The sequence below is a fragment of the Mustela lutreola genome, chromosome 18, assembly GCF_030435805.1.
Source record: "Mustela lutreola isolate mMusLut2 chromosome 18, mMusLut2.pri, whole genome shotgun sequence".
Taxonomy (NCBI): Eukaryota; Metazoa; Chordata; class Mammalia; order Carnivora; family Mustelidae; genus Mustela; species Mustela lutreola.
Genome location: NC_081307.1, coordinates 7,458,125 through 7,482,945, shown reverse-complemented (window position 1 = coordinate 7,482,945; position 24,821 = coordinate 7,458,125). Strand labels below are relative to the sequence as shown.

Below are 24,821 nucleotides of genomic sequence, written 5' to 3'. Positions count from 1 at the left end.
TGCATGCTGAATTGTAGCCACCACTGTGGTGGATAATTTGACATTACTTTAAAAAATGATGAATGCATTTGCTCTCAGTATAACAGTTCTACTTCTGCAAAATTATTCTATACATATACCTGCACCAGCATGATATCCTATATGTACAAAGTTGACTTATTACAGCATTGTTTTAGATTGGAAAAATATCAATAGGGTCCTAGTTAAATATACTATAGGACGTCCTTGTTATGGAGTTTTGTATAGTTGTGTAGAAAATGAGGTGGTCCTCTATGTATGGTTTGGGAAGCTATATAGATAAGTGATAAAAAAATGTGCTGAATAGTGCTTATGATATGCTAACTTGTGTATAAGAAAGGGTTGGCAATAAAAGCATACTTTATTTTTTGCTTTTATTTGCATGGAGAAATAGTATAAGATTGTATAAGAAACTAATGAAAGTGGTTATCTAATGGGAAGGCAAAAATGAAGCAGGCATTGTTGAGGTATGAGCAAGACTTCTCAGTGTATTCAATTTCTGTCAGTTTGACTTTTGAACAATGTGAAAATTAATGTAAAACATTTATAATCACCTGATATGTCTTAGTTAATATGCATTAACTTCTAATTTAATGATCATTAGTATAAATTTTTTTTCTCTAGAAAAGAATACTGCATTGAGAGATGGACTTCTGGTATTCTTCTTTGCAATTGTTCCCCTTATTGTATTGGCTGCTTTTGTCTTCATCAAGAGAGATCAACTATGGAAAAGCTACTTCCGAAAGAAGAGATCACAAACATACGAGTACTTAGATTTTTTTTCTTTTATATTCATATTAAATAAAGTAGTTATTAATGATGATAGCCATATCATAAGGGTTGGTTTAAAAATAGGGTTCTAAGAGTTAGGTGGGATTAAAGATAATGGTGACTCAGCCATCTCTAATAATCGTGAGTGAAAAGGATTATAAGCTACTGAAAATAGCCCTTAGGGTTCATGTTGTTTGACACTGATTTCTGATACGGGGGTAAATATAAATTTGGGCTACAGCTTCTTAATTGGGCTTCTTAATTGGGGATTAAAATATGGGTTAAAGATAAAAAATGTAAATGTCACAAAATTTTCTTCCGTGTCTGTTTGGAGTATCAGTTCTCACAGAGGAAGAGTGTTTCAAATTTTGAAAGCGTATTTTGTGAATTACCAGTTTTTAAGAATTAAGTTTTGGTGGAAGGAAGGGCTGTCAAAATTCAGACACCTGACATTTCTGGTCTCTGTGTCAGACGCTTGTATGACTGTATCTCAACCATCACTTACAACACGTTGGCATTAGAATACAACATATATTAGCATAACCTTGTAATTAGATCCTAGGTTCAAGTTTCAGCTTGTCATTTGCTATAATTATGAACTGGAATAATAAATAAAATTCTCTGAGCTTTGGTTTACTTGCTCTGAAATAGGAATAATATTACCTGTCTCTTAGGGTTGATGTGAGGATTAAATGGGAAAATGTTAACAAATAAAGTTCATAGCACATTGTGGCACAATGTAATTACTTAAAAACTCATTTTTATTATGATAAAAAGCTAGTTTATTATGATAGTGATTTCTTACCTAGTACATAATATTTTGCTAGGGTATCCTGATGTTAGCTTTAATTTTTAATATATACTAAAACAGATTTGTCTTCCTATTCTTTCTTTCTCTTGCTTCCTATCATACCCAAACTGACCAATCCATAGATAATTCTCCCATCTGCATCTCTGAAATTTTAGTTCCATACCCATAGTTCTTTCCTATATATCTTTACCGAACTGCCGTGCTATCACCTCAGCACATCTAAAATTTAGTTACTATCTTTCCAACCAGCTTCTTTGTTCCTCTTGGGCTTCCTTGTTTTTAGAATGACAGCTTCATGTTTTGTGTATTCAGCCTTAGAATGTGTATTTACTTTTTCATTTTAGGAAGACCTGAGGAGAAAAGCTTGGAAACACTGGCCTAATTGGCCCAATTTTATGGTTCCTTAGAATTTCAGGCTATTTAATTATAAAGTGGGGTTAATAAAACTTTCTAGTACTGTAAAGATGAAAAATGTGTGAAAGCTGTTAAAAATGTCATAAAAATTTTAGCTGTCATTGTGACCATCGTTACTTCCACTATGAACATCATTATTCTGTATCTGAGAAAATGCAGGGTATGTGTAACATGTCACGTAGAAATGATCTAATCTTACTGTAGCTCAGAAGTAATTGTCTCTTTCAGATCAGATGGCAAAAACCAAGTGGAAACATCTAGACAGCCAGTGAGTGTTCCTCGACATGTTTCTTCAATGACTCCTCCCAGAGAAGTTGTAAGTTTAAAACAAAAAAATTTTTTTTATTATATTGTGATATCACATTGCTAAAAGTTTAAAAAAATAATTTTTACATGGATATAGAAATAAGCATAGATTATTTCTGAAGAAGTGTGATTTCTAAGTGTGGGCTCTGATTAATGAAAATAATACCAGTAGGGTCTCTGGCTCAGAGGTGTCTGGAGAAGATATGTAGACATTGAGAATGCTTTGCCCTGAAATCAAGATTGGGAAATGATGTGTGGGATCTCTCCTGTTACTGTTGTTTTCTTGTCTCCTGTCTCTGTATTTTCAATGCCTGGCTTCCCTAGGGCATGTGGCTGAGCTGCTGGAATAGGCGTAATTGTCTCAGCATTGGGACCAGTAATCACTGCCTTTGAGTGTATTAGGGAATACTGAGATAATATCCTTTTTTTTTTTTTTTTTTTGTATGCATGTATCCCTAAGAAATATATAGTATTGCTTCAGTTGTTTTTAAACTTTATGTTTTGTTTGCTCTTTCATGCATCTCTCTGCAACCTGCTTTTTCCTTTAACATTGCTTTGTGATTTAGGCCCCCCCCTTTTTAAAAGATTTTATTTATTTATTTGACAGATAGAGCTCGCAAGTAGGCAGAGAGGCAGGCAGAGAGAGGGGGAAGCAGGCTCCCTGCCAAGCAGAGAGCCCCATGCGGGGCTTGATCCCAGGACCCTGGGATCATGACCTGGGCCGAAGGCAGAGGCTTAACCCACTGAGCCATCCAGGCGCCCCATGATTTAGCCCTCTTAATACCTGCAGCTCTCATTCATTTTCACTTTGGATGTTTAAAAAACCATTTTCCTATTAGCAGATTCCAGTTTTTTGTACCTACAAATAAGAAGACTACAAATTAAGAATGCCTTTCCTCATTCACATTTTAAATACTAGGTAGATCACATGTGGCCACTGACTACTGTATTGAAAAGCATAGATACAGAATATTTCCATCAATGCAGAAAATTTTATTAGAGAGCATTGATCTAGAGGCTTGTAGGAATTAAAATGCTGGGCTGAAAGATAGTAACTATTTACTAGAAATTGCCAAATTGACTTCCAAAGAGATTGTATCATCACTGGTATGTGTATTTCTGTTGACCTCCAACCTTGTCAACACTCGATATTGTCAGACTTTTAAAGTCTTTCCAATTATGTGGAGTTAAAGTCATTAAATATCCTTCCTCATGTTTTATTACAATGAGTATGTGCATGCGTGTGCGTGTGTGTGTGTGTGTATACACAGTCTCCCTATTCCGCTCCCTTTTCCTTTTTAAAAAAGAAACAAAAAATTGTTATGCCAGTTTCCCCCTTAAACATGCATGTTAGTGGGACACCTGGGTGGCTCAGTCAGTTAAGCATCTGCCTTTGGCTCAGGTCATGATCCCAGGGTCCTGGGGTCGAGTCTCGCATCGGGCTCCTTGCTCTGCCCGGGACCTGCCTCTTCCTCTGCCTACTGCTCTCCCTACTTGTGCTCTCTCCCTCTCCTCCCGACAAATATATAAATAAATTAAAAAAAAAAAACATATATGTTAGAGAATTTTCCATAGCACTACATATACAGGGTGCTCACATATGCTGGTTAGAAATTGCATGTGTTCTTCATCCTTGTTATTTTTTTTTCCTTTTTTAATTGTGGTTAAGTAAATATACCATAAAATTTGGCATTTTAACCATTTTTGAGAATATAATTCAGTGACATTAATTATATTCACAATATTGTACAGTCATCACCACTATCTATTCCTGAAATCTTTTTTATCAGAAACTCGATACCCAAAGCAGTGACTCCCATTTTCCCCTCCCCAACCCCTAGCAACCACTGTTCTACTTTTTTTAAAAATTCAGATATAATTGACATACATTTATTAGTTTCAGGTGTTCAACATAATGATTCAGTATTTGTGTACATTGTAAAATAATTGATCACCATAGAAAAGTCTAGTTAATATCCATTACCCCACATAATTTTACTATCCTTGTGATGAAAACTTTTAAGATCTATTTTCTAAGCAATTTTCAAATATAAATACAATATGATTAACTATAGTCACCATGCTGTACATTACATTTCCATGACTTATTTCTTTTGTAACTGTAAGTTGCCTCCTTCACCCAATGTCACCCAACCCCACTCCTACCTCTGGCAACCACCTATCTGTTCTCTGTATGTATGAGTTTGGTGTTTTGTTTTGAAGATTCTACATATAAGGGAGGTTATATAGTATTTGTCTTTCTGTCTGATTTATTTCACTTAGTATATTGCCCTCAAGGTTGGTCCATGTTGTTTGAAAATGGCGAGATTTCCTTCTGAATAGTATTTTATTTTGTGGCTATATATATTTCACATTCTTTTTTTTTTTAAAGGTTTTATTTATTTATCTGACAGACAGATATCACAAGTAGGCAGAGAAGCAGGCAGAGAGAGAGGAGGAAGCAGGCTCCCCACTGAGCAGAGTGCGGGATGCAGGGCTTGATCCCAAGACCCTGGGATCATGACCTGAGCCGGGGGCAGAGGCTTTAACCCACTGAACCACCCAGGTGCCCCCACATTCTCTTTACGTTCATCCATCAGCAGAAACTTAGGTTGCTTCTATGTCTTGGCTATTGTAAATAATGTAGCAGTGGAAATGGGGGTGCAGATAGCTTTTAGAGTTAGTGTTTTTATTTTCCTTGGGTAAATACTCAGAAGTGGAAATACTAGATTATATAGTATTTCTATTTTTTAGTCAGATTGTTATTTTGCTATTGAGTTGTATTAGTTCTCTATGTATTTTAGAAATTAACCTGTTGTTAGGTGTATGACTTGCAAATATTTTCTCCCATACAGTAGGTTGTCTTTTTATTTTGTTGATTGTTCTCTTTGCTGAGCAGAAGCTTTTTAGTTTGATCTATGACATAGTTTCTTCTTGTTTATTTTTGCTTTTGGTATCTCAGCTAGAAAACCATCTCCAAGTTACTGCCTATGATCTCTTTTCAGAGTTTTGTGGTTTCAGGTCTTACATTCAAATCTTTAATCCATTTCAAGTTAATGTTTGTGTATGATGTAACGTAGTGGTCCAGTTTCATTCTTCCGCATGTGGCTGTCCAGTTTTTACAGTACCATTTGAAGAAACTGTTCTTTTCCCATATATTCTTGGCTCCTTTGTTGTAAATTAATTGATCATGTATGAGTGGGTTTATTTCTGGGCTCTCTTTTCTGTTCCATCACCCTGTATGTCTGTTTTTCTGCTAATGCTGTATTATTTGATAACCGTAGTTTTACAGCATAGTTTGAAATCAGGAAGTGTGGTGCCTCCTGCGTTTCTTTTTCTTTCTCAGTATTGCTTTGACTATGCAGGGTCTTTTTCTACTTTCTGTTAATTTGCCTATTCTAGGTACCTCTTACTAGTGGAATCATACAATATTTGTTCTTTTGTGTCTTATTTCATATAGCAGTGTCTTCAAGGTTCATCCCTATAGTAGTGTATGTGAGAACTTTATTTCTTCTTATGGCTTACATATTACTTTATATATATATATAATTACTTTATATATATATAGAACATTTTGTTTATTCATTCTTCCATTAATGGGCACTTGAGTTGTTTCTACTTAGTGGCTAACGTGGATAGTGTTGCCATGAACATATATGTACATGTACCTGTTTGAGTACCTATTTTCTTATTTATTTATTTATTTATTTATTTATGGTACCTATGTTTCAGTTCTTTTGGGTGTATACCTAAGAGTGGAACTGATATGTTATGTTGTTATTCTATGCTTAACTTTTTGAGGAACCACAAAATGCTTTCCACAGTGGCTACACCATTTTACATTTCTACCATGAGTGTTTTGATTTCTTCCCATTTTTGTCAACACTTGTTGTTTTCTGTTTTTGCTTTTTTTTTAAACTTTATTGTAGCCATCTTAGTGGATGTTAAATGGTACCTTGTTGTGGTTTTGATTTACCGTTCTCTAACGATTAATGATTTTGAGTATCTTTTCATTTGTTTATTAGCTATTTGTATCTCTACTCTGGGGAAATGTGCATTCAAGTCCATTGCCCATTTTTTTAATTGGGTTGCTTGTCTTTTTGTTGTTGAATTTTAGGTCTTTATATTTTCTGGATATTAACACTTTTATAGATATTTTCTTCCATTCTGTAGTTTATCTTTCACTTTGTTGATAATGTACTTTGATGCACAAGAGTTTTTAACTTTTATGAAGTCCAGTTTATCTGTTTTTTCTTTTGTTGCTTGTGCTTTTGATGTCATCTCTAACAATCCGTAGTCAGATCCAAGGACATGAAGATTTACTTGTATATTTTAAAAGTTTTATAATTTTAGCTCTTATATTTAGGTCTTTGACCCATTTTGAATAATTTTTGTATATGGTATAAAATAGGGATTCAGTTTCTTTCTTTTGCATGTAGAAATCCACTTGTCTTGGCCTTATCTGTTGAAGAGACTATTCTTTCTTTGTTGAATGGACTTAGAACTTTGTGGAAAATCAGTTGGCCATAGGGGTATAGGTTTTTTTCTATTGCTCAATTCTGTTCATTTGGGCTCTAGTTCCATCCTTAAGGCAGTTCTACTATTTTGATTATTGTGGGGTTGTAATGAGTTTTGACATTGCAAAGTGTGAGTTCACGAACTTTTTTCTTCTTTTCAAGATTGTTTTGTTATTTAAAGCCCCTTTGATTCCGTATGATTTGAGAATCTACTTTCCCATTTCTGCAGGAAAGGTTGTTGGAATTTTGATAGGGGTTCTGTTGAATCTACAGATCACTTTGGGTTGTACTGACATATCCTGACAGTATTGTCTTTGAATCCATGAACACTAGTTGTCTTTCCATTTATTTAGGTTTACTTTAATTTCTTACAGCAATGTTTTATAATTTTCAGTATACAAATCTTTGACCTTCTTGGTTAAGTTTATTCCTAGGTATTTTATTCTTTTGGATGCTATTGTAAATGGAACTGCTTTCTGAATTTCCTTTCTGGATTTTTCATTGCTGGTGTGTAGAAACAAAACCAATTTTTGCATGCTCATGTTACATCCTGCATCTCTGTTGAATTCATTTCTTAGTACTATTAGCTTTGCTGTGGACCCTTCAGGTTTTTTTTGTTTATATAGGATCGTGTTATTGGTGAGTGGAGGTATCATTGCTTCTTTCCAAATTGGATGTCTTTTATTTTCTTTTTTCCTCTAGTTGTTTTGGCTACCTCTTCCAGTACTATGTTGCATAGTGGTGGTAAAAGCAAGCATCCTTGTATTCCTGATTTTGGGGGAAAAGTTTTCAGTTTCCTTGGCATATTTAAATATTTCCCCATGTCTTCCAGTGACATTTTTCATGTTGATTATGACACATCCTTAAAGCAGTTCCTGATAGCTATTTTTAAAAGGCTTTTGGCTGTTGGTATTTATGTATGAGATTGGGAAAGAGCATTTCTCATCTCAGATCCATTTTTAAAATATTAATACAGCAATATCAGTTTTTTCTTTTTATTTAATATTTATATCTTTTTACATGTAATTTTCCTTTTTATGTTTTCTATTAAAAATTAAAAAAATTTTAAAAATATTTCTTTTAACTGGAGACTTTATGTTGAGTACAGTTATTAAAATAGTTTTTCTACCATATGATTTTTATGATCTCTTTGTTTTCTTGTTTCTTCTGTTTTCTCCCCACACCACAATGCCTCTTCTATTTTGGGGACTGATTCAGTTTCCTCCTTGCCCCATTTCATTTTTCCCCTCTGCTTGTTTTTAGATACATTGTTAGATAAATTAGATTCAAATCCGTTGGTCATTTATGATAGTTTCTTGTGGCTTCATTATAATTTCTAAAAGCACTCATTTCTTTAAACATATAAAAATACCTACTTTTTGTCCTTTATCTGATCATTTTAATGTGTGTAGTCTTGGTTCTGTTGTTATTTCTACTGATTCTTGCAATGGCATGTTTGCTAGTGTGCTTTGTGATACTGATTGTAAACTGGCAATCTTTTGAATTTTATATGGAAGAATTATTTCAGTCTTGAATTACAGTGAGTTCCTACAGAGAGTGTATGTATTTCCCTTGGCTACATGCCTGGGGGCATGGTCCATCTTCTGTGCCTTTAAATTAAAATTTTTGTTGGTGTTTCTTTGGGTCACACAAGTGTTAGGAACTCTGGCCCCCCAAACCTTTGAGAGGATGGTTGTATGGTTAGAAATTTCCCAGGGAGATAGTTTTCTTTTTTTTGCCTTCTACCAGTACCAAGGTCTGTTTAGGCAGTTTCTCCACTCTTCTTTGGGACAGATGTTTCTTTATTAAGTTAATCCAGTAAGGATATTGCCTGTTAGGGGCCTCAGCTTTCTGTTTTGTCTTTAATTCAGCATTCCATCCAACTCAGGCTTCAGGTTTTGTCTTCTAGGTCTATATATTACCTGAAAACATATAATGGGTTGGTGGAAAAGGGAATGGGATATTTTCTTATGTTCCTTCTCCGTTTTTACAGTATAAGCAAGTATTCTATGGGGCAAAATAATAGACTACCTGTTCTACAGCAGGACCCAGAGAATGTTCAAGCTCTTCCCCAACGCTGTGCATATATATATATATATATATTTTTTTTTTCTTTTTTCTTTTTGGAGATAGAGCATGCAAATGGCAGGGGTGGGGTGGAGTGGGGGGCAAAGAGAGAATTTTAAGTAGGCTCAATACCCAGCACTCAAATTCATGACCCTGAGATCATGACCCGAGCTGAAATCAAGAGTTGGATGCTTAACCAGTTGAGCCTCTGAGGTTCCCTACACTCGGCATATTTTGCCTGTCAAATAGCTTTAGGAAAGAACAGCAGATAGCAGACAATGTCTTGGTCAAGATCACATCATCGGTGATTTATTAATTCCATCTGATCCTCCCTAACTTTTCCTAATGTGAAATGTGAAAAATATTCTTACTTTTACTTTCTTATTTATCATAATCTCTCATTTTATTATAGAACTTATTTCAGTTATCTTGTCAAAGAAGGAATATCATGAATCCCAAAATTAAGGTTTGTAAATTAGGAGTATTTACAGTACTAGTTAGGTACCAAACAGATTTGGCAATACATTTTTGGAAGATTTTATTTAAAATATGTTGGTAGGGACACCTGGGTAGCTCAGTCATTTGAGTGTCTGGCTCTTGGTTTCAGCTCAGGTCATGATCTTAGGGTCGGGGGATTGAACCTTGTACTGGGCTCTATGCTCAGCACGGAACCAGCTCGAGATTCTCTCTCTCTCTCTCTCTGCATCTCCACCTGCACACATGCTCTCTCTCTCTCTCAAATAAATAAATAAGTCTTTAAAAATAGGTATATTGGTATAGCAAATATGTTATCTTTTAACTAATGTAGTTGACTGGAACCAAGATTATAAATAGTATTATTGAATTACAAAATATAGCCTGAAAAGAGTTAAGTATTCTACATTCAGTGGCAAAGATATGTTGAAAATGCAAAATATTTTTAAATACCAGCATTGTAAATCATCTACTCACTGATTTAAAATATATCAATCACTTTATGTATAGAAAACATATTTATGAGTGCATTGTGGTAATAACTGTTTTTTCCTTTTTAGCCTATCTATGCAAACAGATTTCCAGTACCAACTTATGCAGCCAAGCAGCCTCAGCAGTTCCCATCAAGGTCTGAAGTGAATTCACTTAGATTACTTTACCAGAATAAAACTCAGGGTTAAATTAAATACAAATATTTGACTTTTGTATTTAATTTAGTACAGGGTATTTCTTGCCAGTGGTTAGATAGAACACAATTTTTAGAAAAGTTTTTAAGAACTTCTTATGTAAGTTTTGTCATATTAGTGCAGTGTCGACATAAAATTTTAAAGAAGCCTGAGCAAGACAAGCAAATGATGCTGCAGCCTTTGGTGTATGTAAGATTCAGCAGCAGGGGCCTTTAACATATCCAGCAATGGCACACCAGATGGGTTAGACCAGCCCTCCTATTAGGGACAGCTAGAAAAGCTAGACAGTGTAAGAAAATACATGTTTGAAGGCCTGAGAGAACTACCAAGGAAATGAGGAGGAAGTGTGGGGGGCCCAGGAAAGGAGGCAGTCTAGACATAATCCCAGCTGTTGGGGAACACTTTTCTGTCCTGGAAGTGGCTACAAATTCTGAACATGAGAACTGAGAGACTAGGAAGCTGAGGAGAGCTTGCAACAAATTCACAGGACTGAGGGGACAAAAACTGGGGCCTAGCCAAGGAGGAGGTAGCCTGGTAATCATCCCAGGCACTGTGTTGGGACCCAGCAATAAGGATAAACTAGATCCTTAACTTATTTCAACAATTTTTTATGTTTGGCTCCAGTCAAAAGAGCAGATCTACAAGAAAAGAAAATGTGACTAAAACAAGAAAAGCCACAGATGACAGAAACAAACTCAGAGGGTAATCTAGTGAGGAGCATTATCAGACACAGACTTTAAAATGACTAATGATTATGTCATTGAGTTAATAGTTAAGTTTGAGACTTTCAGCCCAGAACTACAAACTTTATTGAAAGAATCATATGTGAGTTCAAAAACAGAAATATCTTTCACTTCTAAATGGATGGGCTTAAAATCAGCAAGGAGGAACATTAATTATGATATTTTGCAATATATAAAGTGCATCTTATCCCTCTCACCCCCCGAAATCCTTCAAATTGCAACTGAATGGCAACATTGAGGAGTGTCCTCCTGTAGAACCTTTAATGTAATAAGAGTGGCTGCGCATCAAGACAGAGTTATATAAATTGTGAGACAGATATTCACCAGGTAATGTTCTGGTGTGTTAGTGGAGTAGAGGAATCCTAGAATTGAATGAAGAGGGTGAGGAAGGGTATAGAGGTGAAGGACATGTATAGAAGTCATGGCAGGTTTGATTCTCAGAGTGGATGTTAGTTTTGAATGAGTTGGAATTTCAGCTTTATTTGTATACACGGAGCTAGTGAGCTTACTTGTCTTTTATAGTTTTCAATTTCGTGTGCTATTCCTTTTAAAAATATATAAACCAGAACCTTCATATATTTTTGATTATATAGAATACCATTACTCTATTATGATAGTTATGCCATTTTAGATGCCGATTGCATCCTTTAACCTTTGCATATAAGATGTATAATAATCTCAGAATGTAATGTACTTCTAATGTACTCTTAAGAATTGTCAGCAGTGTTATAGATGGTGTTACATTGGGTTTGTAATGAAGTAGTAGTATTTTATTCAGTTGAAACACATAATTAAATGTCTTTTTTTCCCCCTCACAGGCCACCTCCACCACAACCGAAAGTATCATCTCAGGGAAATTTAATTCCTGCTCGTCCTGCACCTGCACCTCCTTTATATAGTTCTCTCACTTGATTTTTTTTTTTTTTTTTTTTTTACCTTTACTTTTGCAAACATCTTCAGGGAACTGAGCTAATATGTTTTTTTTTTTCCTGATATTTTCTTGAAAAGCCTTTCTTCCTGCTGCAACTATGAATGAAAACAAAATACTACAAAACAAACTTCGCTAACACGGAAAAACAGAAATTGAGTAATGGGAATTGAGAAATATAAGAAATGCAGTAAAAAGCCAGGGCATTTAGAATAACATTTCCATTTCCACCACTGAATAAGTCTTATTCAGTCATTCTGTGAGGTTAACCCACCAAACATGGATTATGTTATTTTAAACATGGTATTGTAATGATTCTTAAATTACGTTTTGTCATTAAGTGCTTAAATGTAATTCTGAATTTTGACCTTAGTTGCCATTAATGTAGTTTCTGGTTGAACATGTGATTATCTAATACCTGTGAAAACTAATTAGCTGTCAGTAATATCTAATATTTTTCATCTTGCACGGACTAATAATCATCATATGCTAGAATCTTGTCTATCTCATTCATTACACAAATAAAGGAATATTCTGTCTTCAGAAGAATGCGCAAAACCCACAATTTATATATCATCATCTTGTTTTTGAGAGTACAGAGTATACTAAAAGTGTGTATGTGTGTATTCACACACAGTTATTGTCTTCCATTTTTATGATTATTCTATGGATAAATGATTCCATGGATTCTAGAGATAATAGAGTCTATGGGTCTATCTATGGATAATGAATATTAGAAAAATTAATTTAATAATAGAATTTCTATTACGAATCATGTTAAAGCATGGCATTCTTTTACAATGGCATTATTTTAAATAAACTTTAAGGTACGGAGTATTTAATAGAACTAATCAGATATGCTGTTGAAACCTTTCTGTGACAAAGCAGGAGCTCTTATAATATTCAGTCAAATTGAGATGTCATAAAACCACTTGAGAATTTCATGAGCACTTTAAGTTTAAAATCTGAAACTTCAAAGCTTGCTATTAATATGATTTAGAATGTTTACATTTACTAAGGTGTGCTGGATCATGTCTCTGTTGTAACTAATGTTTTCAAAGAAATTAGGCTGGAGAAAAGAAGTTAGAAAAGGTTTTTCTTAGATAAAGCAAAAAAATTAGTGAGGCGTGTAGGAGTTAACTATTCCAGCTGTGTAAAAAATGAATTTTTACTTGGGAAAAAATGATATGGATGGTGAAATTTTAAACACTCAAAAAATTTTCATAACCTTTCATAATAAAATTTAATAATAGGTTTATTAACTGAATTTCATTAGTTTTTCAAAAATTTTTGTTTGTGTATATATACATATACAAATATAACATTTGCAGTAAATAAAAGACTTGAAATTCTGTTTTGTGTCGCCCAGTAACTTCCTAAATATCCAGCTTTTTATAACCTAATTAATTAAAACATCATACTAGTTCTAGATAAAACTACTAGTCAAACTTTTAGATATTATCTCACTAATTTTCAGACTTCTGCCAAATTGTGCACAGTGCCTTTTTTGTTATTAAAGGAAAACAGATTAGTTTTGAAGAAGAGAGATGTTTAAGTTCTTTGAAGATGATACATTATTTTAACAGTCTGGTATATACTAAAAATTACATATAGGATGTGGGTGGACAAATACTCAGGCCAGGCAGTCCATAAAAAGGACAACAAGATATAAGAAATATAGGGGAAATTTGTACTTCAGTGTATGCATTGTCTAGAGTTTAGACAGAGAGCTAGAAGAGAACTCCCCTTCCCTGGCTATAGGATTCCATAGGAACTATTTTACAATAGTAAAATAGTTTTATCACTGTAGATAACTGATGGGAATGCAAACCCTGCAGAGGTTCAGCTGACGTCCCTCCCTGTTTTCCTCCAGTAACACATTTAATTGAATATTCCTGATCTTTAGCTTCTCCTTTGAGCTGGCTTTAATACCTCACCACTTTACTCATTAATGAAGTAAACACAGTCTTTAATGTATGTTCCTTTTTTGAAAAAAATTGTAAACAATCCCAAATGAAGATTCTTCATTTTATTTAAATCTCTGAATGAATTAATATAAGACTAAAATGTTTGTGTCTTTCTCTCATATAGTCTTAATTTTTGCAACTATAATTTGAATCACTGAAATCTTGGTTATATTTTAACTATATAACTGAAAGCCTTTCTCAGAATTAGATAAATCCTTGGATTTTTGAGTATTTAGAAAGTTTTTCTAAAAGACTTTGATCAGTCAGAACTTCCTTTACTTTTGTATATATGTTTTCCATGCTTTTCATCTAGGTTTTCCTTGATTTATTCTGGATTGCTGTTAAAAATTGTTAAGTTTCTTGGCCATAGATGTCACTTCAAAATTTGCAAATATTAAGGGGCTTCTTTGCTGCCTGCTAAGGACATTTGATTAATTAGATCAATTACCTGTGACTTTGATATCACTGTTTGACTATATGGTCACAAAATTACCTTGCTCAGGATTTTGCATTTTCCCTTCTCTCAAGCATATGCCTGGGTCTCTAACCATATAGTTAAGCACAGCCCAAGTTTTCTAAGCACAAATCCTATTATATTACATTCCATAAATGTTTACTGAAACTCTACGATCTTGCAGCTATCATTAAGCACTGTGATACATACGTTCTGGATCATACATCTAACTCCTGTTCTGGGGAGAACTATATACACAAGAATATTATAAAGTTTGCTCTATGAAAGATTTAAACAGGAAAGGTTGAAGAAGAGAAACAATAAATAAACCAGAATTTCATTCAAAATACCACTAGTTTACAGGTCTAAGTACTTACTGTAGTTGTTTTTCTAATACTATGAAGAAAGATGAAACCAGCTTTTGACTCAACTACTGCCTAGAAACAGTGTTAGTCTAGCATTGGCTGTTCTGTTGGGATACAAGCTGAGTGTAGATTTTTGCTGCCTTGTTTTTGCTCATGCTAATCCTTTTTAGGTTTAGATAGGCCTGTTGAATTTTATGCATCAGTAAAATCGCATCGAAACTTTTAGATCTAGTGATTCCCTAAAAGTGAGCTTTTCTGTGTTGCCACCCAGCCTTTCAGTTTCTGTGTCTGCCTTTCTGTTAATAGAAGCATTACCTATTAATTCATTCTTTGGTATTTCAAAAGAATTAAAAGATAGTGCATATGCTGGAGACTGGAGGTGAGGGAGGAGGCATCGCAGTCCCAGGGAATAAGGCAATGTTTATTAGGAAAGACGAGAAGTCATAGTGGCCAAAGGATCGGGGTAGCAGAAAATAGGTGTCAGTTTGGGCTTGGAATTTAGCAAATTTTTCTGCTGGGACATACGTACTGGAACTCGGGCTGAGAATCTTTCTCCATCTCATTCACTACATGCGTAAGTTTTCGCAGTACTGAGAAGAGGTTGAACAAGAGAATGGTATCCTGTGAGTTCTAGCCAAGGGCTTGTGAAGAACCAGATTGATTGGAGGAAAAGTAGACACAGGTATGGGCGAAAACAACCGTGGCCGACTCTTTTCAAAGATAACAGACTCTCACGTTCCCCTTTTTGGAATCTTTTTCACACCTCTGCACCCCCCCCACCCCCCCCTTTTTTTTTTAATTTTAAGAAACCCGGCTTTAGTAAATAATGAGTGTGTGCGTGCATATAGTTTTAAATTCAGAAAGTACTGCACGATCGTCTTTTTAAACACCTGGAAGCGTGTGCTACAGAACAGACTACAATCAGTGCGTTAGTTCTTTCAGGTTGGTGGGGGACCGCGACTGCGACGGCAGCGGCGGCGGGATAAACCCGCGCACGGCGCGGGCTCTCGGTCAGGCCCGAGAAGTTTAGGCTGGAGGCGAGGTGGGCGCTCCCTGCCCGCGACGAGCATCCCCGTGGGGCAGGGAGCGCCCACCTCGCCGCCTAAACCGGCCTGCCCGGCGCGCCCGTGGGCGCAGCGACCCCGCGAGACCTCTGCCCCACGAGCGCGCGCGGGTGCGCGGCGGCCGCGGCGTTTCCGAGCGCCCCCAACTGTCGCCGGCTCAGTCGGCTCCCGGAGCCCAGGAGCCACGCCATGCTCCGCCTACTGCTGCTGCTGGCTGGGCTCCTTGGCTTGCTGGCTTCAGGACCCGGTAAGGCCGCGGAGACCTTGTTACACGGGGTCTGTGAGACGAAGGTTTTTCTCTCCCTCCTCTCAAGAAGGATCTGCTTCCGTCGCATGGTGGCCCAACGCCATTGAGGTCCCCGCGGTAGCCTGGGAACCCGGCTTTTTGGGGGGGGCTCTGTAGGGATAGAGAAGGGACTCCCCAGAGGGAAAGAGAACCTTGATGAGTTCAAGGACAGATCTCTTTGGAATCTGGGGTGGGGGTGGCCTTTCTTGTAGGTCTTTCCTGCACTTCACAGAACTGCCCCAACGTTTCTTGCACCAGAAGCAGCACCCCAGAGCCTCTTGAACTCCACTCAAAATCCAGACGGAGACGGAAACAAAAGCAGTACTGTCCTCCCATACCATTTGTTCCGACGTAACGTGTCTGGCATACCTGCGAAATAATTTGTCCTTCAGTTAAGGGGAAAAAATGCAGCGGCTCCTGTGCTGTGACAAAGGTACATTATGACAGGATACAAAGAACCGTGTAAAGAAGCCTCAAAATTTTAAAATATATTAGGGGTGGTTTAGATGCAAGCAAACGTTTTAGATACGTTCTTATTTTTCTTCCCTTTTTATACACTGTTCTGATTCTTGCCCTCCGGTGTCAGGGTCAGCGCATGGGCCCAGCGTCCCCTTGTTTGGAGGTAGCACAGTTTATTTAGCCAGTTCTTTATTAATGGACTTATGGATTGTTACCAGTCTTTCTGCTATTGCATGCTATATTAGTGACCTCGAGCTGCCATAACAAAATACCCTAGTCCGGGTGGCTTAAATAACAGAAGTTTATTTTCTCACAGTTCTGAAGATAGGAAGTCAGCCCAGGATGCCATCATCGTGGGGGTCTGGTGAGGTCTTTTCCTCCTGGTTAATAGACCATTGATTTCTTGCTGTGTACTAAGATGGCCTCTTTGTGGGGGGAGAGAGAGCAAACTCTCTCTTCTTACAAGGGCACTAATCCCATCCCGAGAGATCCACCTTCTTGGCCACCCCTAGACCTAAATACCTTCCGAAGGTCCCATTTCTAAATAACATTACATTAGGGTTAGGACTTCAGCATGAAATTCTGGGGGGACATAGATCTTCACCATAACACGCAATATTTTAATGCAGTGGTTTGCAAACAATTTCTCTTTACCAATTATAGAAATTCTCAAAGAGCTTTGGCTTACATTTTATGTCGGTTAATATTCGTAATTTTGGAAATTAATATAGAAATTTAAGAATTTTTATTAATTCACTTAAAAATGACAGTAACAGGGGCACCTGGGTGGCTCAGTGGATTAAGGCCTCTGGCTTCGGCTCAGGTCATGATCTCAGGGTCCTGGGATGGGGCCTGTGTTGGGCGCTCTGCTCAGTGGGGAGCCTGCTTTCCCCTCTCTCTCTCTGCCTCCTTCTCTGCCTGCTTGTGATCCATGTCTGTCAAATAAATAAATAAAATTCTTTTTAAAAAATGACAGTAACAGATCTATTATATGTAACATAAGTTACACATGTAAAAAATAACTATCTTCTGAAACAAGAATTTAGAACACTGGCATGATTTTACATTTTTGCATCTCTTTAATGTCTGGCTTAATAGATGATAGCTAGATTCTCGTATCTATTTCTACATTGAATCTGTTGCTATGTATATGAAGAAAATCCAGCTTATATAGTTGGAAAAGGGAAGAGTATTTTAATAGCCTTTTCAGATAATTACCAGTATCCTTTGGATACTACATCAATAGTTGACAAATGATAAAACTTAGTTGCAGCATGGTGTCTAAAAAATGTCATTGAACTTTTCAGAATATGTTCTATTAAGAATTCACGGGATCTTGAACTCTGGATATTTTGCTCATGAGTTTGTTTTTTTTTTTAATGCAGTACCTTTGTTTTATAATTTTTAATTTTAAATTATAGTAAAATGCACATAACAAAATTTATCATCCTAACAATTTAAAAAAATGAATAAACTTGTTTTTTTAGAATGTTACAGGTTCATAGCAAAATTAAGAGGAAAATATAGACTTCCCATACATGCTATCCTTAGACATATACTCCCTCTGCTATTGACATCCACACATTTGTTACATTTGGTATTTTGTTAAAATCGATGATCTCACAGTGACATATTAATATCACCCAGAGTCCATAGTTTACCATAGGATTCACTCTGCCTGTGTACATTCTTTGAGTTTGACAAATGTATCATGACATGTATCCATGTCATGACATGTATTGTGGTATATAGAGTTGTTGCAGTGTCCTGAAAATCCTGTGTTCAACCTGTTCATACTTCCCTCTTTCTTAACTCCCAACAACACTGACTTTTTTTCTGTATCTGTAGTTTTGCTTTTTCCAGAATGTCATATACTTGGAATCATTCATATTGTTGTTGTTTTTTTCACTTAGAAATATACATTTAAGGTTCCTCTGTGTCTTTTCATGGCTTGATATCTTACTTCTTTTTAGGACTGAGTTTCATTTCATTATCTGGATGTACCAGTTTATCCATTCACCTACTGAAGGATATCTTGATTGCTTGCAAGTTTTGGCAGTTACGGATAAAGCTGTTAGAGACATCTATGGGCAGGTTTTTGGTTTGGACAAAGTTTTTCAACTCCTTTGAGTAAAAACCGAGGGGTAGGATTGTTGAGTATGTAAGAGTATGTTTAGTTTTGTAAGAAATTATACTGTAAGAGTATGTTTAGTTTCGTAAGAAACTGCCAAGCTATCTTCCACAGTGGTTATATGATTTTGCACTCCCACCAATGAAGGAGAGTTCCTGTGCCTCCCATCTTTTCCAGCATTAGGTGTAGTCAGTGTTACGGATTTTGGTTATTTTAATGGGTATGTAATGGTACCTCATTTTAATTTGGAATTATCTAATGACATATGATATAAAGCATCTTTTCATCTTATATGCCATCTCTCTCTCTCTCTCTTTTTTTTTTTTTTTTTTTTTTGATGAGATGTCTGTTCGGGTATTTTGCCCATTTTTAAATTGGGTTCTTCATTTTCTTATTGTTGAGTTTTAAGAGTTCTGTGTATAGGGGTGCCTGGGTGGCTCAGAGGGTTAAAGCCTCTGCCTTCAGCTCAGGTCATTGTCTCGGGGTCCTGGGATTAAGCCCCACATCGGGCTGTCTGCTCAGCAGGGAGCCTGCTTTCCCCTGCCTCTCTGCCTACTTGTGATTGCTCTCTATGTGTTAAATAAATAAAAATCTTTTTAAAAAAAGTTCTGTGTATATTTTGAATGAACAGTTTTTTTTTTTTTAAAGATTTTTTTATTTATTTGTTTGATAGACAGACATCACAAGTAAGCAGAGAGGCAGGCAGATTGAGAGGAGGAAGCAGGCTCCCTGCTGAGCAGAGAGCCAGATTTGGGGCTTGATCCCAGGATCCTGGGGTCGTGACCTGAGCCCAAGGCAGAGGCTTTAACCCACTGAGCCACCCAGGCGCCCCTGAATAAACAGTTTTTTAATCAGATACGCCTTTTGCAAATATTTTTACCTGGTCTGTGGTCTGTGACTTGTCATCTTATTTTCTTGACATTGTCTTTCGCAGAGCAGAAGTTTTTCATTTAAAAAAAAAAAATTATTTATTTGACAGAAAGAGATCACAAGTAGGCAAAGAGGCAGGTGTTGGGGGGGAGAGGCAGGAAGCAGGCTCCCCACTGAGCAGAGAAACTGATGTGGGGCTTGATCCTGTCACCCTGAGATCACGACCTGAACCTAAGGCAGAGGCTTAACCCACTGAGCCACCCAGGCATCCCAGAAGTTTGGTATAGCTTATCATTTGTTTCTTCATGCATTATGGGTGTTTTATCTAAAAAATTATTGCCATACCTAATCATAATTTGTATTTTATATTTAAGTCTCTGATCCATTTGAGGTTGATTTTAATGAAGTCTGACTTTTTTTTTTTTTTTTTGTATGTGGAAATTCACTGTCCTAACACTGCTTATTGAAAAGACTATCTGCTCTATTGTATGGCTTTTGCTCTTTTATCAAAGATCAGTTGACTATATTATGTAGGCTTTTTATTTTTTTCTGGGCTCTTTATTCTGTTTGATTGATCTATTTATTTATTCTTTGACCAGTACCACATTTTCTTGACTACTGTAGCTTTATAGCAAGTCATTTAATTAGATTATGGCAGTCTTCATCTTTATTTTTCTCCTTCAGTATTGAATTTGCTATTCTGGGTCTTTTGCCTCTCCATATAAACTTTAGAATAAATGAGGTAATGGGATTTTCATTAAGATTGTAATGAATCTATAGAGTCAAGTTGAGAAGAACTGACATTTTGACAGAATTGAGTTATACTCTCCATGAACATGGACTAATCTAAGTCATATTTTTTTGGATGCTCATATAAATGACATTGCATTTTAAGTTTCAAATTTTACTTGTTCATTGCTGATGTGTAAGAAAGTGATTGATTTTTATTTATTAGTCTGGTTTCCTGCGAACTTGCTTTCTTAACTATTTTTAAATGTATACAGGTCAGTAATGTTAAGTACATCCACATTATTGTGTAACTTATCTGTAGGGCCTTTTTATGTTGCAAAATGGAAGTGCTATACCCATTATACAATTTATAAATTGTGATAAAATATACATAACATAAAATTTACCATTTTAACTATTTTTCTCACTGATTTTTATAGTTTATTGCTTTTTAAGTAGAAATTCATTGACGAAAATATTTATATTCAGTTACCCTTTATTTTTGTAGATTTTTTTCTAGTTTTATCTGTGAGTCTTCTATTTCCTTATGTTTTTGTGTTATTAATTATTATCCTTTGTTTCAGCGTGAAGAGCTCTCTTTAACATTTCTTGTGAGACTGGTCTAATAATGATGAACTCCTTTAGCTTTTGTATGTCTAGTCTGCTGTTAAAACCCTTTACTGAAATTTTCAGTTAACTTATTGTATTTTTCATCTGTATGCTTTCTGTTTGGTACTCATTTTAACCATTCTTCAGTACAGTTTAATGGCATAAAGTACGTTCACATTGTTGTGTAGCTGTCACCACTATCCATCTCTAGAACTTTTTTCATCTTTCTGAGCTGAAACTCAGTACCCATTTTACACTAAATCTTCATTTCCCTCTCCCCCAGCTCATAGAAACCACCATTCTACTTTATGTCTCTGTGGACTATAGTTAAATTATAGTCGGTACCTCATATAACTGGAATTGTGGAGTATTTTTCTTCTTGTGACTGGTTTATTTCACTTAGCATGGCTCCCTCAATAGTCATCTATGTTGTAGCAGGTGTCACAGTTTTTAAGGCTGAGTAATATTCTATTGTGTGGAATATAAATGGATAAATATATATTTCATTTTGTTTATCCATTCATCTGTAGATGGATATTTGGCTTGCATCTTCTTTTGGGATATTGTGAGGAATGCTGCCATGAGCATATATGGACATGTACTTGTTTGAGTCTCTGTTTTCAATTTTTTTTGCAAAAATATTCAGAAGAGCAGTTGCTGAATCATATGGTAGTTCTATTTTTAATTTTTTTGAGGAACTGTCACACTGTTTTTCATAGTGGCTATATAATTTACATTCCTACCAGCAGAGTACAGAGGTTCCAAATTTACACAATCTTTCCAACACATGTTATTTTTATTTTATTTTTTTTTATGATTATAGTCTTCCTAGTGGATATATCATGTTATCTCTTTTTGGCTATGATTTGCATTCTCCCAATGATTAGTGATATTGAGCATGTTTTCATGTGCTTATTGACCATTTGTGTATCTTTGGAGAAATGAGTGTTCAGTCTGTTTTTAAAATTGGTTGTTCTTTTTGTTGTCAAGCTGTGAGAGTTCTTTTTATATTCTGGACGCTAGACCTATTTCAGAGAAATGATTTGCAAGTATCTTTTCTCATTCAGTAGGCTGTCTTTACTTTCTTGGGAGTGTTCTTTGATTCACAAAAGTTTTTAATTTTGATGAAATCTAGTATATGTATTTTTTTCTTATATTGCTCGTGTTTTTGGTGTCATATCTAAGAATCCATTGCCAAATCTATAATCATGAAGATTTATTCTGGTCTTTTCTTCTAATAATTTTATTGTTTTATCTGTTAAATTTAAGTTGCTGATCCATTTTAAGTTAATTTTTATATGGTGTGAAGTAGAGTTCCAGCTTCATTCATTTGCATTCATAATGGTTTCTGTTTATTACTAAAATGCTTTTGACCCATTGAAGTCTATTTATGCTAATATTAACATAGCTACATCAACTTTCCTTCAGCTAACATTTGCTGTAAATACATATTTTCTCTCCTTTTTTCATGGCGCATTCTTTAATGCTCATTGAGTATCCACCTTTTGCCTACATTTCTCGGCCTTTTCCCAAACTATCTCTTGCTTATGAGGTTAAGAAGAAATGATGTGTGCAATTTTTGGATCAAGGCAATTAAGAGTTGCTCTCCTTCTTCCATCTCTCTTTTCTGATACCATAGTCATCTTTGAAGCCATAAGCTGAGTTTATGGTGTTACCAGTTGGAGGGAACCTGGATCTTTGAGTCACTACTTCAGTGAGAGCTCCTGGTGACCCTCATCAGAATTTACATGAAAAACAAATAAACTTTTATTGTGTTAAGTCACCAAGGCTTTAATATTTTCTTTATTATCATTCCATAACCTGGTCAGCCTAAATTGACTTATATAGAAATTGAAAAGTGTTGTCATACCAAACTTAAAATAGATGTCCTTGATTGACCAGCTGGTCAATGAACAGTGGTAATGGATAGTAGATGACAAAAATTGAAATCATAAGAGACTCTGACTCTCAGGAAACAAACTGAGGGTTGCTGGAGGGGAGGAGCGTGGGAGAGATGGGGTGGCTGGGTGGTGGACATTGGGGATGGTACTGTGCTATGGTGAGTGCTGTGAATTGTGTAAGACTGATGAATCACAGACCTGTACCCCTGAAACAAATAATACATTATATGTTAATAAAAAAATTGAAACCAACTAGAAGTTACAAAGCATTTCATAGTTTTATTTCATAAAGTTACAGTAAACTGTATGATTGATTGCATTCTACAGAAGTTAGATAACAGAATGTTATCTTTCTGCAGTGGAGGTCAGTTTAATTACCCAGATTTGGCAAAGTGTTAAGAGAAGGATATAATTTCAGCAAACAATTGGCCAGTTTGCTAAAAGAAATGATAGGGAATAAATCCAAAAAATTAAGAACCTTTCAGGATTTTAAAAAGTGACTGATTCTAGATTCTAAATAGTTAAGAAATGGAATTTTAAAAAGTTTGAATACCAATGTGTCAGTAAAACTCAATTAGATAAAGTTACTCAGGGCAGAGCTCTAATTAAGGGTATGGACATACGTTTTTCTAGATAGACTCAAAGCTGCCATTATTAAGTTGAAAGAGGGAAAGAGAGAGAGAGACATGAGAGGAGAGGAAGGGAGAAATAAGAGTTAGGCAAAGAAATTATTGGACATAAAATATTTGCAAATTATTTGTCTGAAAGGGGCCAAGTAACCAAAATATAAAACACACAGAAATAAAGAAGATTTGAAAATTATGACTTTAAAAAGTTTTATACAGTTTTAAAAGTATGTAGTACTTATATTGAAAGCGACTATTTAAGAATTAAAATAGCCCTTGGGCCCTGAAATTTCCAGATGCAGGTAGTGAACTGGAAAAGCCATTCAGCTCTCAGGGAAGGTATATTTGTATTTAAATCTATTGTGATATTTTATGCTTTCTATGTATTATGCTTTTTATATGAGGATATTTAAAAACTCATTTCCTGTCTTACGTGTTTTGTATTTCTAATAGTAATATAACAAAGTCCAAAATTAAGAATATAACATCTTCCAAAAAGACAATGACCGTAAAAAGGTTTCAGACATCACCCTCATCTTCTTACATATTATTGTTATTTAGTATGTAGTGCCATTTTTATTTATTGTTTCCAAGATTAGCCATCATCTCTATTCCTGTTTACTCAGTTAGGTTTGCTTTAGATTTCTCCCTTGTTTACTGCTTTCTTTGCTTACTTTGTTTCTAGCACTTTTTTTGTAAGAATTCTGAGTGACAAAATGTCTGCTGTTCACTTGGAAATATCTTTATATCTTCTTCATTCTTGAATGACAATTTAGCTTGGTATGGAATTTCAGGTTGACAGTTATTTTTCCAGTAGCACTTTGGAGATATCACTCCATTGCTATTTGACCTTTACTGTTTTTTTTTTAAAATTTTAATTATGGAAATTTCAAAGAATTGCAAAAGTAGAGGAGTATAAAGAGCCCACCTCAACAGTTATAAACTCGTGGCCAGTTCTTTTTTTTGTGTGTGTTCCTCAAAACTTCCTGTGTTCCATTATTTGAAGCAAATTATAGACATATCACTTAAACTCTAAATATTCCACTATGTATTGCTAAATGACAAAAAAATACTTTTGAAATATAACCACAGTACTGTGATCACACCTTAAAAATTTTTTTTGAAGATTTTATTTATTTATTAGACAGACAGAGATCACAAGTAAGCAGAGAGGCAGGCAGAGAGAAGAAGGGAAGCAGACTAGCAGAGAGCCTGATGCGGGGCTCGATCCCAGGACCCGGGGATCATGACCTGAGCCGAAGGCAGAGGCTTTAGCCCACTGAACCACCCATGTGCCCCAGATCACACCTTTAAAATTAAGAATTTCTTGTATCATCAAAATTCTAGTCAGTTCAAATTTTAGTTTATTTAAAATTTTTTTTAATTATTTCATTATTTGCAAGAGGTTTTTTTTAATTTTTATTTTTTATAAACATATAATAGATTTTTATCCCCCGGGGTACAGGTATGTGAATCGCCAGGTTTACATACGTCACAGCAGTCACCATAGCACATACACTCCCCAATGTCCATAACTCCACCCCCCTTCACCCAACCCCCCTCCCCCCAGCAACGCTCAGTTTGTTTTGTGAGATTAAGAGTCACTTATGGTTTGTCTCCCTCCC

General features: G+C 35.6%; 2 protein-coding genes across 3 annotated transcripts in view; both read left to right on the top strand.

Annotated features, from left to right (window-relative positions):
* ADAM9 (ADAM metallopeptidase domain 9) overlaps positions 1 to 13,089 on the top strand; it is a 148,260-nt gene extending 135,171 nt beyond the window's left edge. Inside the window, exons 19-22 of the mRNA XM_059155828.1 lie at positions 643 to 784; positions 2,243 to 2,330; positions 9,939 to 10,006; positions 11,626 to 13,089. Of these exons, the coding sequence (XP_059011811.1) occupies positions 643 to 784; positions 2,243 to 2,330; positions 9,939 to 10,006; positions 11,626 to 11,719 (392 nt within the window). The 3' untranslated portion in view covers positions 11,720 to 13,089. The remainder of the gene's footprint in view (positions 1 to 642; positions 785 to 2,242; positions 2,331 to 9,938; positions 10,007 to 11,625) is intronic.
* Positions 13,090 to 15,647: 2,558 nt separating this feature from the next.
* The window catches only part of ADAM32 (ADAM metallopeptidase domain 32), a 183,945-nt gene continuing 174,771 nt past the window's right edge, over positions 15,648 to 24,821 (top strand). The window contains exons 1-2 of one of the 2 annotated variants that reach the window (XM_059156118.1): positions 15,743 to 15,832; positions 16,130 to 16,304. In XM_059156118.1, the coding sequence (XP_059012101.1) occupies positions 16,277 to 16,304 (28 nt within the window). In that variant the 5' untranslated portion in view covers positions 15,743 to 15,832; positions 16,130 to 16,276. Of the gene's footprint in view, positions 15,833 to 16,129; positions 16,305 to 24,821 lie in introns of both variants that reach the window. The other variant, XM_059156119.1, reaches the window with a different exon arrangement.